Source organism: Tursiops truncatus, chromosome 4, assembly GCF_011762595.2.
Source record: "Tursiops truncatus isolate mTurTru1 chromosome 4, mTurTru1.mat.Y, whole genome shotgun sequence".
Classification (NCBI taxonomy): Eukaryota; Metazoa; Chordata; class Mammalia; order Artiodactyla; family Delphinidae; genus Tursiops; species Tursiops truncatus.
In genome coordinates this window covers 28,624,113-28,639,405 of record NC_047037.1, presented here as the reverse complement: position 1 = coordinate 28,639,405, position 15,293 = coordinate 28,624,113, and the positions used below count along the sequence as shown (strand labels likewise).

Sequence of the window (15,293 nt, the reverse complement as noted above, 5' to 3'; positions counted from 1 at the left end):
AGGAGCAGAGATGGCCCTTAGTCGCTGGGGTGGGGGCCTTCTGCCTGTCGCTTGCTCTTCCCACCCTCCGGGTTCTTCTCATCACCAATGACTTTCTTTTCTAAAAAGAAACTATTTTTTATTGTGAAATTAATGCATGGCCACAGCAGAAAACTTAAAAGTACAGAGAAGCACAGAGCAAAATGCAGGCCCACCAGGCCAAGATCAGCGCATCCTGGGGAGAGGAAGGCAGTGATTCGGGAGTTGACAGCAGCTCCTGATCACCGAAGCAGCCTGGTGATCAGGGAACCAGGGTTTCGCCGGGTTCCCAGCCCGGATCTGGCGGCACTGGCTGTGCAACCTCGAGCAGGTTGCCTAACGTCTCAGAGTTGGTCCCCTCCTTTGTGCGATGGGAATAATGATGGTCCCTGCCTCGTGGGGTTGTTGTGAGTATTAATGAGGTAATTAAAACACCACAATGCCTGGCTCATCGAGGCCTGAGAGGGATAGGGGCGTTAAACCCTGAAACCGCACTTCCTTTGGGCTCCTCTGATTAGGGTTTGTAAAGGAGGAGCTGCATCTTTAAACTAAGGCCCAAGTCCCAGAGATGGAAGAGGCCTTTGCCCCAAACAGAACATATGGGCTGCTCTCCCCCGCAACCAACTCCCTCTCCCCGCTCCTTACCATCTGCTCACCATCTTCTGCCACCAGGTTCCATCTCTCCACCACCTTCCCTCTCCCCAGGTCCTACACTTGGTTCCCAGCACCATGAGCCATCCTGCTGCAGAACTCAGCTACAGGCAGCCTTCCCCGATTGCTAGAAAAAAAATTAAATCCACAGGAAACAACTTAAATTTCTCTTCTGTGGCTTTTCTTTTCTTTTCTTTTCTTCTTAAACCTCTGGCACGTGCTACTTCTTGTTTACACCACAGTGTTGTTCAGGTAGCTCATGTTTCAGCACAGAACTAAAGGGCCTCATCATGTTAAGTTTAGCGGGTGACTATTTCATGGTGGGCTGCGAAATGACAGCCAATCTTGGGATCTAACTGTAAGAGTGAGAACCACGGCTGTAGTTATCCGATGTCTGATGGACAGATGGACGGATAGGTGGGTAGATGGGATAGGGGGTCAGGCAGGCAGATGGGTGCTGCAGCATAAGGGCCACCCTGAGCAGCCATGGGTCTGGGGCAGGGAGCACAGACCTGACCACCAAAGGCCCCTTCCTGTCCTCCCAGGTCATCTCCCACATCTGGCCCTACCTAAGCATGATCATAGAGAACAAGTTCCGGGAGAAACTCGAGCCCAAGATCCGGGAGAAGAACGTGCACCTGAGGACCTTCACCTTCTCCAAGCTCTACTTCGGACAGAAGGTCAGTGCTGTCTCGGGCAGGGCAGCCGGACCTACGGTGCAGGCTTTTCTCCAGCCCCTGCCAGGGGTCACTCACAGGGGGCCCATTCCCCACCTGCACTTCCCAGCCTCTCGGCCTCAGGCTAAACCCCTCAGCCCCTAGTCCCATCACCACCATCTCTACAGGTTCCGGGGAAGCCTGGCTCAGAGAAAAGGTAAAGGAGGGGTGGGAAATAATTCCACCCTTCTTAAGCAAAATTTAGAGAACATGCCATGTGGTGGTGGAAGCCAGCCTGACACAAAGACGTACAAGTCACGCTTCCTAGCCTCAGCATCAGCTGGGGAGAACTCACCACGGTGGAGTGGGATAGTCAGTGCCTCAAAGCAGTGACTAATTCTCTACCTGTTGGTTGATGCTGGCTATCCGCGTTATAAGCCCAGGCTAGTTCTGTGAAGATACTTGGTAACCCAGGATAAAAGTGTGTGTGTTGAACACACCTAATATCATGTCCCTATTCTAGGCTGCATTTCCTATTCCAGCCTCTTGCCCCACTCTTTCTGCCCCTCAGTGCCCCACTGATGTAAAAGTGTTATTTTGATCATCAGAAAATGCATACCCCGGGCAGAGCCGCTGTGAGCTCCATCACCCCGCACATCAGAGGCACTGGTATCTGGTCAGCTCCAGAAGAAGCAGATGCAGAGGGCAGGCCAGCCTGAGGAGAGCTGTCGGCCAGCCCCGGGGTGTGTGCCCCGCTGGCCTCCCGAGTGGCGGCAGATCAGGCTTACCTGAGCCCTGAAGGTTCTGGCTGAAGCCACTCAGGCTCTGCCAGGACTCGCTCGTCCCAGCATCTGTTGGCTCATTTGTTCTTTCCCTGTTTCACTCACGTATGGCTTCCTGAGCACGGCCGTGTGCAAGGCACTGTAGACAGAGATGGTGTGGCTGTGCCCCTGCCTTCAGGAAGGTCCCTGTCCTGTCGTGGAGACAGACGTACAAGCTGGTGGGTGACGGACACCCCCATGGCAGTGCATGCACGACGTGGAGGAACCCGTGGCTTCAGCAGTGGCGGGGCGTGGGAGTGTGGTAGTCAGGGAGGACTTCTGGGAGGGGTGATGTCTGAGTTGGCGTTTGAAGAACTCAGCAGGCAAAGAGGTAGGAAGCTTGCGGACCGCTGTGTTCATAGCAGAGCCTGCCCGGCCAGGCTGCTTGTTGGGTGGTGATGCTGGTGGGACAGCGGGCCCTTGCTGGTGGCGGAAGCAGGCAGGCCTAGTGATGTCAGAGAGACCGCAGTGAGCGGTCCTGAAGCGAGATCTTAGTTCCCTACCCAGGAATTGGACCTGGGGAGCCTGGATGAAAACCAGGAATCCTAACCGCGAGACCACCGGGGGCTATAGGCTAGAAGCAAAGTGGCCCTGACACTTGCCCCCATTTGAAAGCAAGAATGTTTCAAGGAGGCAAAAGCTGTAAAAACAGGTACAAAGTTTATTATCAGAGACACAGCATAACATGTGAGAGAACACGCGGAGAAATTGTTTAAGGCAGAATCGAGGCAGAAATACACACCCAGAGAGAAAGGCGGTGGGCATCCTCCCTAATGAGGAGGAGGGCCGTAGAGGCCGTTAAATTGTCTTATGTAGGGCAGTTCTTCCGGGTCTTCGTTTACATTTGGCCAATGGTCTCATTTCTTTTCCCACATCTGACTGGTCCTAGGACCCTCCCCAAGATGCGTGCGCAACTTTTTGCTAAGATGGATCCCACTGCAGAGGACTGTGGGTGCATGTCCACACTTATTATAGGGGGGCGCCCCCTCCCTTTTTGACCCCCAAGGACCCTTCCTGCGCATGTGAAGACAGAGACGTTTTCCTTGACCTCAGGACTGGTCATCTTATCTCTTTACTTCAGCAGAGCTCAGCTCTTGCCACCAACTTTGTCCTTGGAGCGTCTGGGGAAAAACAAAGCTTCAAATTGACTCCGCTTGACAAACACCAGCTGTCCAGCCAGGGACCCATCCATCTCCCATCTCACTAGGAGTGGCTAATCCTGAGAGATGATTTTCACCCTGTCACGAAAACCTGGCGGGGTGGGGGGGCGGTGGGGGGGGGGGCACCTGCAAGTTGACCAGATGCCCCAGCCCCGCAGGAGAAATAGCTGGCTTCTGGCCCTGCATTCAAAGCCCTTCGTGTTCTGGCTCCTCCCACACCTCTTAGCTCTCCCATCCCTCTCCTCTCCACTGCGGGGGAAGGCGGGGGCATCACAGAGGCCTTCCTCACGTGAGCTTCCTGGGCTTGGCCAGGCTCAGTGCGCTCACTACACCCACTCCCTTCACGCCCATGAGTGTTTCCTGCTTCCTCTGATTCCCACGTCCATGCCCAGCTCTGCTCACTGCTGTGATGACCTTGGGCCAGTGACTTAACCTCTCTGAGCTCCAGTTTCCTCATCTGTAAAAAGAAAGGAATCACTTCTAAGGGTGGTTGTGAAGCATGACTAACAGGCCTGGCGTCAGGGCCACTCTGCGTGGGTGGGTGAGCAGTGCTCCACGTGGGGCACCTGACCAGCCTGACGCCCCACGCTCACTGTGAGCCCTGAGCCAGGGCCGCCCTGCCTGGCACAGAGGAAACGCTCACAGTGGTAACTCCTCCTCTCTGTGGCGGGGCCTCCAGGTAGGTAGCCTTCTCCAGGGCTGGTCTCTGCAGATGGGGGTCTTGGGGCTGGCTGAGCTTCCACAGGTGCCTGCAAACCAGCCCCCAGCCCAGGAGCAGACTTCAGGCTGGGGCAGGTCGGTGACAGGCCCCTTCCTCCTCCCGAGGCTTCTGCTGGTTTTTCTGGGTCTTCTACATCAAGCCAGGTGCTGTGTGGCCTAAAGCTTCTACAATTCTGGGGGCCCTCTTAAAGAAAAAGAATTTTTTTTACATCTTTATTGGAGTATAATTGCTTTACAATGGTGTGTTAGTTTCTGCTTTATAACGAAGTGAATCAGTTATACATATACATATGTTCTCATATCTCTTCCCTCTTGTGTCTCCCTCCCTCCCACCCGCCCTATCCCAACCCTCTAGGCGGTCACAAAGCACCGAGCTGATCTCCCTGTGCTATGCGGCTGCTTCCCACTAGCTATCTACCTTACGTTTGGTAGTGTGTATATGTCCATGCCACTCTCTCGCTTTGTCACAGCTTACCCTTCCCCCTCCCCATATCCTCAAGTCCATTCTCTAGTAGGTCTGTGTCTTTATTCCCGTCTTACCCCTAGGTAATTCATGACATTTTTTTTTTTGGATTCCATATATATGTGTTAGCATACGGTATTTGTCTTTCTCTTTCTGACTTACTTCACTCTGTATGACAGACTCTAGGTCCATCCACCTCATTACAAATAGCTCAATTTCGTTTTTTTTTATGGCTGAGTAATATTCCATTGTATATATGTGCCACATCTTTATCCATTCATCTGATGATGGACACTTAGGTTGTTTCCATCTCCTGGCTGTTGTAAATAGAGCTGCAATGAACATTGTGGTACATGACTCTTTTTGAATTATGGTTTTCTCAGGGTATATGCCCAGTAGTTGGATTGCTGGGTCATATGGTAGTTCTATTTGTAGTTTTCTAAGGAACCTCCATACTGTTCTCCATAGTGGCTGTACCAATTCACATTCCCACCAGCAGTGCAAGAGTGTTCCCTTTTCTCCACACCCTCTCCAGCATTTATTGTTTGTAGATTTTTTGATGATGGCCATTCTGACTGGTGTGAGATGATATCTCATTGTAGTTTTGATTTGCATTTCTCTAATGATTAATGATGTTGAGCATTCTTTCATGTGTTTGCTGGCAATCTGTATATCTTCTTTGGAGAAATGTCTATTTAGGTCTTCTGCCCATTTTTGGATTGGGTTGTTTGTTTTTTTGTTATTGAGCTGCATGAGCTGCTTGTAAATTTTGGAGATTAATCCTTTGTCAGTTGCTTCATTTGCAAATATTTTCTCCCATCCTGAGGGTTGTCTTTTGGTCTTGTTTATGGTTTCCTTTGCTGTGCAAAAGCTTTGAAGTTTCATTAGGTCCCATTTGTTTATTTTTGTTTTTATTTCCATTTCTCTAGGAGGTGGGTCAAAAAGGATCTTGCTGTGATTTATGTCATAGAGTGTTCTGCCTATGTTTTCCTCTAAGAGTTTGATAGTTTCTGGCCTTACATTTAGGTCTTTAATCCATTTTGATCTTATTTTTGTGTATGGTGTTAGGGAGTGTTCTAATCTCATACTTTTACATGTACCTGTCCAGTTTTCCCAGCACCACTTATTGAAGAGGCTGTCCTTTCTCCACTGTACATTCCTGCCTCCTTTATCAAAGATAAGGTGACCATATGTACGTGGGTTTACCTCTGGGCTTTCTATCCTGTTCCATTGATCTATATTTCTGTTTTTGTGCCAGTACCATACTGTCTTGATTACTGTAGCTTTGTAGTATAGTCTGAAGTCAGGAAGCCTGATTCCTCCAGCTCCGTTTTTCGTTCTCAAGATTGCTTTGGCTATTCGGTGTCTTTTGTGTTTCCATACAAATTATGAAATTTTTTGTTCTAGTTCTGTGAAAAATGCCAGTGGTAGTTTGATAGGGATTGCATTGAATCCGTAGATTGCTTTGGGTAGTAGAGTCATTTTCACAATGTCGTTTCTTCCAATCCAAGAACATGGTATATCTCTCCATCTGTTTGTATCATCTTTAATTTCTTTCATCAGTGTCTTATAATTTTCTGTATACAGGTCTTTTGTCTCCTTAGGTAGGTTTATTCCTAGATATTTTATTCTTTTTGTTGCAATGGTAAATGGGAGTGTTTTCTTGATTTCACTTTCAGATTTTTCATCATTAGTGTATAGGAATGCCAGAGATTTCTGTGCATTAATTTTGTATCCTGCTACTTTACCAGATTCATTGATTAGCTCTAGTAATTTTCTGGTAGCATCTTTAGGATTCTCTATGTATAGTATCATGTCATCTGCAAACAGTGACAGCTTTACTTCTTCTTTTCCAATTTGGATTCCTTTTATTTCCTCTTCTTCTCTGATTGCTGTGGCTAAAACTTCCAAAACTATGTTGAATAAGAGTGGTGAGAGTGGGCAACCTTGTCTTGTTCCTGATCTTAGTGGAAATGCTTTGTTTTTCACCATTGAGGACGATGTTGGCAGTGGGTTTTTCATATATGGCCTTTATTATATTGACGAAAATTCCCTCTATGCCTACTTCCTGGAGGATTTTTTATCATAAATGGGTGTTGAATTTTGTCGAAAGCTTTCTCTGCATTTATTGCGATGACCATATGGTTTTTCTCCTTCGGTTTGTTAATATGGTGTATCACTTTGATTGATTTGCGTATATTGAAGAATCCTTGCATTCCTGGAATAAACCCCACTTGATCATGGTGTATGATCTTTTTAATGTGCTGTTGGATTCTGTTTGCTAGTATTTTGTTGAGGATTTTTGCATCTATGTTCATCAGTGATATTGGCCTATAGTTTTCTTTCTTTGTGACATCCTTGTCTGGTTTTGGTATCAGGGTGATGGTGGTCTTGTAGAATGAGTTTGGGAGTGTTCCTCCCTCTGCTATATTTTGGAAGAGTTTGAGAAAGATAGGTGTTAGCTCTTCTCTAAATTTTTGAAAGAATTCGCCTGTGAAGCCATCTGGTCCTGGGCTTTTGTTTGTTGGAAGATTTTTTTTTTTAAAGTTACTTTTTTTTTTTTTAATTTATTTTTGGCTGTGTTGGGTCTTCGTTTCTGTGCGAGGGCTTTCTCTAGTTGTGGCAAGCAGGGGCCACTCTTCATTGCGGTGCATGTGCCTCTCACTATCGTGGCCTCTCTTGTTGCAGAGCACCAGCTCCAGACGCGCAGTCTCAGTAATTGTGGCTCACGGGGCTAGTTGCTCTGTGGCATGTGGGATCTTCCCAGGCCAGGGCTCAAACCCGTGTCCCCTGCATTAGCAGGCAGATTCTCAACCACTGCACCACCAGAGAAGCCCTGTTGGAAGATTTTTAATCATAGTTTCAATTTCAGTGCTTGTGATTGGTCTGTTCATATTTTCTGTTTCTTCCTGATTCAGTCTTGGCAGGTTGTTCACTTCTATGAATTTGTCCATTTCTTCCAGGTTGTCCATTTTATTGGCATAGAGTTGCTTGTAGTAATCTCTCATGATCCTTTGTATTTCTGCAGTGTCAGTTGTTAATTTTCCTTTTTCATTTCTAATTCTATTGATTTGAGCCCTCTCCCTTTATTTCTTGATGAGTCTGGCAAATGGTTTATCAATTTTGTTTATCTTCTCAAAGAACCAGCTTTTAGTTTTATTGATCTTTGCTATTGTTTCCTTCATTTCTTTTTCATTTATTTCTGATCTGATCTTTATGATTTCTTTCCTTCTGCTAACTTTGGGGTTTTTTTGTTCTTCTTTCTCTAATTGATTTAGGTGCAAGGTTAGGTTGTTTATTCGAGATGTTTCCTGTTTCTTAAGGTAGGATTATATTGCTATAAACTTCCCTCTTAGAACTGCTTTTGCTGAATCCCATAGGTTTTGGGTCATAGTGTCTCCATTGTCATTTGTTTCTAGGTTTTGTTTTTTACTTCCTCTTTGATTTCTTCAGTGATCACTTCGTTATTAAGTAGTGTATTGTTTAGCCTCCATGTGTTTGTATTTTTTACAGATTTCTTCCTGTAATTGATACCTAGCCTCATAGTGTTGTGGTCGGAAAAGATACTTGATACAATTTCAATATTCTTAAATTTACCAAGGCTTGATTTGTGACCCAAGATATGATCTATGCTGGAGAATGTTCCATGAGCACTTGAGAAGAATGTGTATTCTGTTGTTTTTGGATGGAATGTCCTATAAATATCAATTAAGTGCATCTTGTTTAATGTATCATTTAAAGCTTGTGTTTCCTTATTTATTTTCATTTTGGATGATCTGTCCATTGGTGAAAGTGGGGTGTTAAAGTCCCCTACTATGATTGTGTTACTGTCGATTTCCCCTTTTATGGCTGTTAGTATTTGCCTTATGTATTGTGGTACTCCTATGTTGGGTCATAGATATTTACAATTGTGATATCTTCTTCTTGGATCGATCCCTTGATCATTATGTAGTGTCCTTCTTTGTCTCTTCTAATAGTCTTTATTTTAAAGTCTATTTTGTCTGATATGAGAATAGCTATTCCAGCTTTCTTTTGGTTTCCATTTGCATGGAATATCTTTTTCCATCCCCTCACTTCCAGTCTGTATGTGTCCCTAGGTCTGAAGTGGGTCTCTTGTAGACAGCATATATATGGGTCTTGTTTTTGTATCCATTCAGCCAGTCTGTGTCTTTTGGTGGGAACATTTAATCCATTTACATTTAAGGTAATTATCGATATGTATGTTCCTATTCCCATTTTCTTAATTGTTTTTGGTTTGTTATTATAGGTCTTTTCCTTCTCTTGTGTTTCTTGCCTAGAGAAGATCCTTTAGCATTTGTTGTAAAGGTGGTTTGGTGGTGCTGAACTCTCTCAGCTTTTGCTTGTCTGTAAAGGTTTTAATTTCTCCATCAAATCTGAATGAGATCCTTGCTGGGTAGGGTAATCTTGGTTATAGGTTTTTCTCCTTCATCACTTTAAATATGTCCTGCCAGTCCCTTCTGGCTTGCAGAGTTTCTGCTGAAAGATCAGCTGTTAACCTTATGGGGATTCCCTTGTGTGTTATTTGTTGTTTTTCCCTTGCTGCTTTTAATATGTTTTCTCTGTATTTAATTTTTGACAGTTTGATTATTATGTGTCTTGGCGTGTTTCTCCTTGGATTTATCCTGTATGGGATTCTCTGTGCTTTCTGGACTTGATTAACTACTTCCTTTCCCATATTAGGGAAGTTTTCAACTATAATCTCTTCAAATATTTTCTCAGTCCCTTTCTTTTTCTCTTCTTCTTCTGGAACCCCTATAATCCGAATGTTGGTGCGTTTAATGTAGTCCCAGAGGTCTCTGAGACTGTCCTCAGTTCTTTTCATTCTTTTTTCTTTATTCTGCTCTGCAGTAGTTATTTCCACTATTTTATCTTCCAGGTCACTTATCCGTTCTTCTGCCTCTCTTATTCTGCTATTGATCCCTTCTAGAGTATTTTTAATTTCATTTATTGTGTTGTTCATCATTGCTTGTTTCATCTTTAGTTCTTCTAGGTCCTTGTTAAATGTTTCTTGCATTTTCTCTATTCTATTTCCAAGATTTTGGATCATCTTTACTATCATTATTCTGAATTCTTTTTCAGGTAGACTGCCTATTTCCTCTTCATTTGTTAGGTCTGGTGGGTTTTTATCTTGCTCCTTCATCTGCTGTGTGTTTTTCTGTCTTTTCATTTTGCTTATCTTACTGTGTTTGGGGTCTCCTTTTTGCAGGCTGCAATTTTGTAGTTCCCGTTGTTTTCGGTGTCTGTCCCCAGTGGCTAAAGTTGGTTCAATGGGTTGTGTAGGCTTCCTGGTGGAGGGGACTAGTGCCTGTGTTTTGGTGGATGAGGCTGGATCTTGTCTTTCTGGTGGGCAGGTCCACGTCTGGTGGTGTGTTTTGGGGTGTCTGTGGACTTATTATGATTTTAGGCAGCCTCTCTGCTAATGGGTGGGGTTGTGTTCCTGTCTTGCTAGTTGTTTGGCATAGGGTGTCCAGCACTGTAGCTTGCTGGTCGTTGAGTGAAGCTGGGTGTTAGTGTTGAGATGAAGATCTTTGGGAGATTTTCGCCATTTGATATTATGTGGAGCTGGGAGGTCTCTTGTGGACCAGTGTCCTGAAGTTGGTTCTCCCACCTCAGAGGCATAGCACTGACTCCTGGCTGCAGCACCAAGAGCCTTTCATCCACACGGCTTGGGAAGGAGGCGGCCAGGGCAAAGAAAAAGAATTTTAAACTTAAAGTGTAAAACCAGGACAGAAATGAATGTTGAATAAATATGAGAACGTATGAGAAAATAAATCACAACAAGTTGTACTTTTACAAAAGCTGACATATCACACATATCACAAACTCTGGGAAAAGTTACATAATCATTTAAATGAACTGTTCAAGATATCCCTGTAATACTTTTGCTCCTGCATTTTTGGCTCCATACTCTTTGATAACCTTTGCATGTGACAGTGCATTTGTAAGCATCACTTTCCATGGAGAGAATAGAAGGATAATAGAATCTTTCCTCTAGTGTGGTCGATTGAATTTTTTTCTCCAACATTTTATTATGAAAAATTTTTGTTTGTTTGGAGAGGGAGGTGTCAGGGTGCCGAGGATGGGCAGGGACTGCAGGGTGGATTTCTGCTTTCATGCCTCATCCCGGGAGTGCAGTGGTCACACTGGTTGTTGTGGACAAAGCCCAGCTCTGGGCAGGGAGCCAGCAGCACCCCACCCCCTGCCCCCTGCCTGCAAGACCCCTGCTGACCCAGTCTTCTGGCATCTCTTCCAGTGCCCCAGGATCAACGGCATCAAGGTGCACACTAACAAGTGCAACCGGAGACAGGTGGTCCTGGACCTGCAGATCTGGTGAGCCCTCGTGCCCCTGGGGCCAGGTGTGGAGGGTGGGGGAACACTGTGGGAAGAGCCAGGTTGAAGATGGAGTCGCAGGGAAACACTCATTTGGGGTGTGAAAGCCCCTCACAGCGCATATGCCCCTTCATCCCCCTGGGCTGGAGCACAAGGTCCCTGCTGGGACGGGGAGGAGTGGCAAGAGAACGGATGGTCCCAGGGGAGCCACTACTGTCTGAGCCCTCAGCCCAGGCCTGGCTTCTCCCATAGACCAGGCACCAGGCGTGTTTTGGGTACCAAGGCCTGGGCAACAGAGCTTTCTTAGAGGCCAGGTCACCTGGAGGGTCAGACCAGCTGTCTCAGAGAGGATGTAGCAAGAGAAGGTAAGTGTGACGAGAAAATGTAGGGACTTGTGGTGCAACCCAGGGAGCTCCGAGCACAGGCTGTGAAAGGCCAGCAGGAGAACTGGGCTCTGTGGTACCTCAGAAAAACTAAAGGATGCAAAGACACACAAGTGACTTGTTCAGTGTGTCGGGCAGGGGCATCCCTTTTGAATGAGGTTTGTAATAGGCTTGAGTTAGAGAGAATGGAGATTCAATCCAGGAAGTCTTCCTGGAGGTGGTGGGATTTGAACTGTGCTTAAAGGACCAAGGATAAACTCCTGAGGTTCCAGAAGGTTGCCATTCACTTCCAGTGCCTCTGTATTTCCTGTCCTTAGCCCAGAGGCTGGCGCTGTGAACATGTTGGGAAGACAGGAGGCAACTCCAGAACACCCATCACTGTATGGGGGCTGGTCTCAAGTGTGTTGAGATGGTAATGGCAATTGGGCCCTCCCGGCCCCAAGGCTCTGCCACAAGATCCTGTGTGAATAGTTGGGGCACGTCAAGGTCATCTAGCCCACGCGCCCAGCTTTCCAGTCATCTCAGGGAGCCCCTGGGGTCCCTGAGTTCCCCCTGCCCTTCCAGGGGACACTCAGCATTTCTGTAACGTCTGGCTCCTCTGCCTGTGCCATGCAGATATTTGATGGCCACCCTGTCCCTCTGCATCTCCTTCAGTCTTTTGATGGGGTCTCTGCTCTCTACTTTCAAGGGCACCCATTCTGGGCTTCCTGTGCCCATCGCATGGCAGGAGTTGCCAGCTGAACTCAGGCTTCTGAGAACTTGTTACTGTGCCCACCTCACCACCCCCAGCAACAGCCTGAATGAATGGTGGATGGAGGCTGCGGGGCTGCTCTGTGTCCCTGGGGAAGAGGCCTGGGTAGAGATGGGGCAGAGGCATAGCAGTGTGCGCACCCAGACCCCCTCCTTCGCATCTGCGGGGTGTTGTGGGGCGAAGTGGTGCCCAGAGGTCTCTGCCCTCGTGGGCAGAGGCGGGGATGCATGTGGGACCTCTGGGTGCGGGGACCCTGGGGGCTGCCTTGGGGGGTCTGGGCAGTGTCTGCGCAGAGCTGAGAAAAGCCGAGGCTGTCAGGGAGTCCACATCCAGGTGATGCAGGGCTCAGGCTTGGCCATCTGGGCTTGGGCTGGGCTGCACTGGGCAAGTCTCCCAACCTCTCCTGAGTCGTGGACCTGCCCCTCCTCTCTACCTTCCTTCTCCCTCCCCACTTTCAGCTACATTGGGGACTGTGAGATCAGCGTGGAGCTGCAGAAGCTACAGGCTGGTGTGAACGGGATCCAGGTGGGTGGAGCCCGGCGTGACTGCCTCCAGGTTGTGGGTCAAGGCAGGGGAAGCGGGCTTATGCTGGAGGAGGCTGCAGCGGGGGTGTTGACACCAAGCACAGAGGCTAGTACCAGTCAAGGGACTCCAGGTCCGAGATCATAGGGCCAGGAAGTGGTGGCTGGGTTTCACCACCCCGCCGCTCAGGACAGCCCCACACCTGCCTCTGTTCTTCAAACCCCCCTGCCAGAGAGGCTTCGACTGCCCTGGGAAGTGAGAGGCTCTTTATTAAACGGTGCAGAGCCGATGCTGAGAAACTGAGGTGGAAGGAGGAGATAGAGCTATTTTATGGTAGGAGTAGAGGAGCTGAGCTGGAGCTGGAAAGCACTCCTGGGTCCCGGCCATGGTCAAGGCTGCAGCCCCCAGGCAGCAAGGCAGTGGGGGGCAGGGGGGGCCAGCTTGTGGCCCTTGGAAACCGGCAAAGGGGTGGAAGCTGCACGCTGGCTTCTCTTCCCCGAGTGTGGTCCCTGCTGTGACGGCAGGTGGCCCTGACATCTGGGGATGGCTTGGGCATGAAGGAGCAGAGCAGGTGCGGGAGGAAGGGCGGCTGAGGTCCCTCCCGGCCCTCTGTGCCATCCAGCTGCAGGGCACGCTGCGGCTCATCCTGGAGCCCCTCCTGGTGGACAAGCCCTTCGTGGGAGCTGTGACCATGTTCTTCCTTCAAAAGCCGGTGAGTCCCCAGGACGAGGTGGGCTTGCCGCTCCCTGTGGGCCGGCACTCGCCCACTGGGCCCAGGTACTGGGTTTGAGCCCAAGAACGCTGCTGAAGCCCACCTGGACCCCCCATCTCATGTGCTCCCTAAGGCGGCCTGAGGTGCTCGACTCTGCTCTCCCCGAGCCCAGGAAACATCCTGGAGAAGTGGCTGAGGTCACAGAGAGGAGGCTGTAACTCAGAGCCCTCGGATGCCAGGCTGGCCTGTGGCCGGGCCCTCAGGCCGCTCCTGTGGTCCCGGCAGAAGCAACCCTCCTGACAGGCCTGGTCCTGAGCAGGACTGGGAGGCGCCGTCACCCGCCCCACCCCACACAGAGGGCACCGCCCGCCAGTCGGCTGAATTCTCCATGGGGGCAGGGGCGGGGGCAGGGCCCTTGGCAGAGGGTTCTCAGCCTGGGCTTCTGGTTCCTTCCAGCCTAACAGCCTCCCTCTGCCCCTGCAGCACCTGCAGATCAACTGGACAGGCCTGACCAACCTGCTGGATGTGCCAGGAATCAGGTAAGTGCCTGTGCGAACCGCCAGGCAGGCCCGAGGTGGGGCCCTCCGGGCCGTGCAGCCAGTGATGGGAACCACACCGTGGCTGTGCCCTCCCTCTCCCTCTCTGCACGAGGAGAGGGGTGGGCAGCTGCCCCCTCCAGGGGGATAGCATTGGTGTGTTCGGAGTGACACCATCAGGTGAGATGTCCTAGAGGAGGCCCCATGGGCTAATGAGGGGCGAGTGCAGGCTCTGGAAACAGGCCAGCCAGACCAGCCTCCTGGCCCCCCCTCAGCCACTGTGTCCCTTTGGACAAGTGACTTCACCTCTCTGGGCTCTTCCTCAGTAAATAGGGAGCCTGGTTCCTCTGTCTTGAGGCCCCTGGGAGAACAGTCAGGTACGTGCGGTGCTGGCACAGCGGGTGTGGATACACACGAGTGTCCTCCTTGTCCACATCCACTCCCTCCCCGACCCAAGTGTGTGTGAGAAGCCCAAGTGGCTCCCGCCCAGACACAGACACTGGCATGGGAGGGGGCAGCTGTCACAGCAGAGGCCAGTGAGGAGGAGCTGGTCTGGGCAACCCACCTTCCTGGGGCCGGTGTGGTGCTGCGCTCAGAGCCTCAGGCCCCTGAGAGGAGCAGAGAAGGGCTCCAGCCCCGTGTGGACACACCTCCCAGGAGGGAGGGACAGTGGACCATCTAGGGTAGCCCCTGGCTGGCTCGCCAGGCCCAGCAGCTGTCCCCACCTGCAGGGAGGACCACTCCCTCCCTCACTGGGGACATTCCCACTGATCTTCACCCCCTGGGCGCAGAGAATCCAGTCATGCATTCTTTCACTTAGAAGATATTTCCTGAGCACCTACTGCGTGTCGGCCCACTGCCCCTGTCTCCCTCTACTGGCGAGATAGAGTCAGGCAATAAAGAAGGAGGATTTCAAGATGATGTCAGAGAGTAGAAGGGCTACAACAGTGAACACGTACCTGGCATTTACTGGGCACTAAGCACTGTTCTCAGCACTTCACACGTATTAACTCATCCTCATAACAACCCCAGGAAGTAGGCATAATTATCCCCATTTTAGAGATGAGGAAACTAAGGTCTGGAGAGATCAGCAACTTTCCAAGGTCACGCAGCTTGTGGGTGACAGAGCCAAGATTCTAACCCAGGATCCATGTCCTCGTTCTTGGCTACCAGGCTGTGATGCCTCAGAGAACAAAGCAGGATTGGGGTGGGGGGGCTGAGGGGCGGTCAAAGTGTACACCCTACATCCTCCCCCTGACCCCCCATCCAGGCAGGCTGGGGTCAGGGCTGCTCTGTCCCGAGATGGGCCCACCTGGCCCCAAGCTCTGCTCCTGGTTCCAGCTCCAGGGATGGGCGGACAGGCAGGCGGCCCGGGGGAGGTGGTGCCGCCCTCCACAGCTTTGCGTGCCCACTGTCCCCAGTGAGGTGTCAGACAGCCTGCTGGAGGACCTCATCGCTGCCCACCTGGTGCTGCCCAACCGTGTGACTGTGCCCGTGAAGAAGGGGCTGGACCTGACCAACCTGCGCTTCCCTCTGCCCTGCGTGAGTA

The 15,293-nt window shown here is 49.8% G+C and overlaps 1 protein-coding gene across 4 annotated transcripts in view; it reads left to right on the top strand.

Moving 5' to 3' along the window:
• The window catches only part of ESYT3 (extended synaptotagmin 3), a 57,759-nt gene that overhangs the window by 20,560 nt on the left and 21,906 nt on the right, over positions 1-15,293 (top strand). For all 4 annotated transcript variants that reach the window (XM_019934233.3, XM_019934232.3, XM_019934231.3 and 1 more), the window contains exons 3-8: positions 1,215-1,349; positions 10,764-10,840; positions 12,433-12,499; positions 13,119-13,208; positions 13,692-13,747; positions 15,166-15,286. In XM_019934233.3, the coding sequence (XP_019789792.1) occupies positions 1,215-1,349; positions 10,764-10,840; positions 12,433-12,499; positions 13,119-13,208; positions 13,692-13,747; positions 15,166-15,286 (546 nt within the window). The remainder of the gene's footprint in view (positions 1-1,214; positions 1,350-10,763; positions 10,841-12,432; positions 12,500-13,118; positions 13,209-13,691; positions 13,748-15,165; positions 15,287-15,293) is intronic.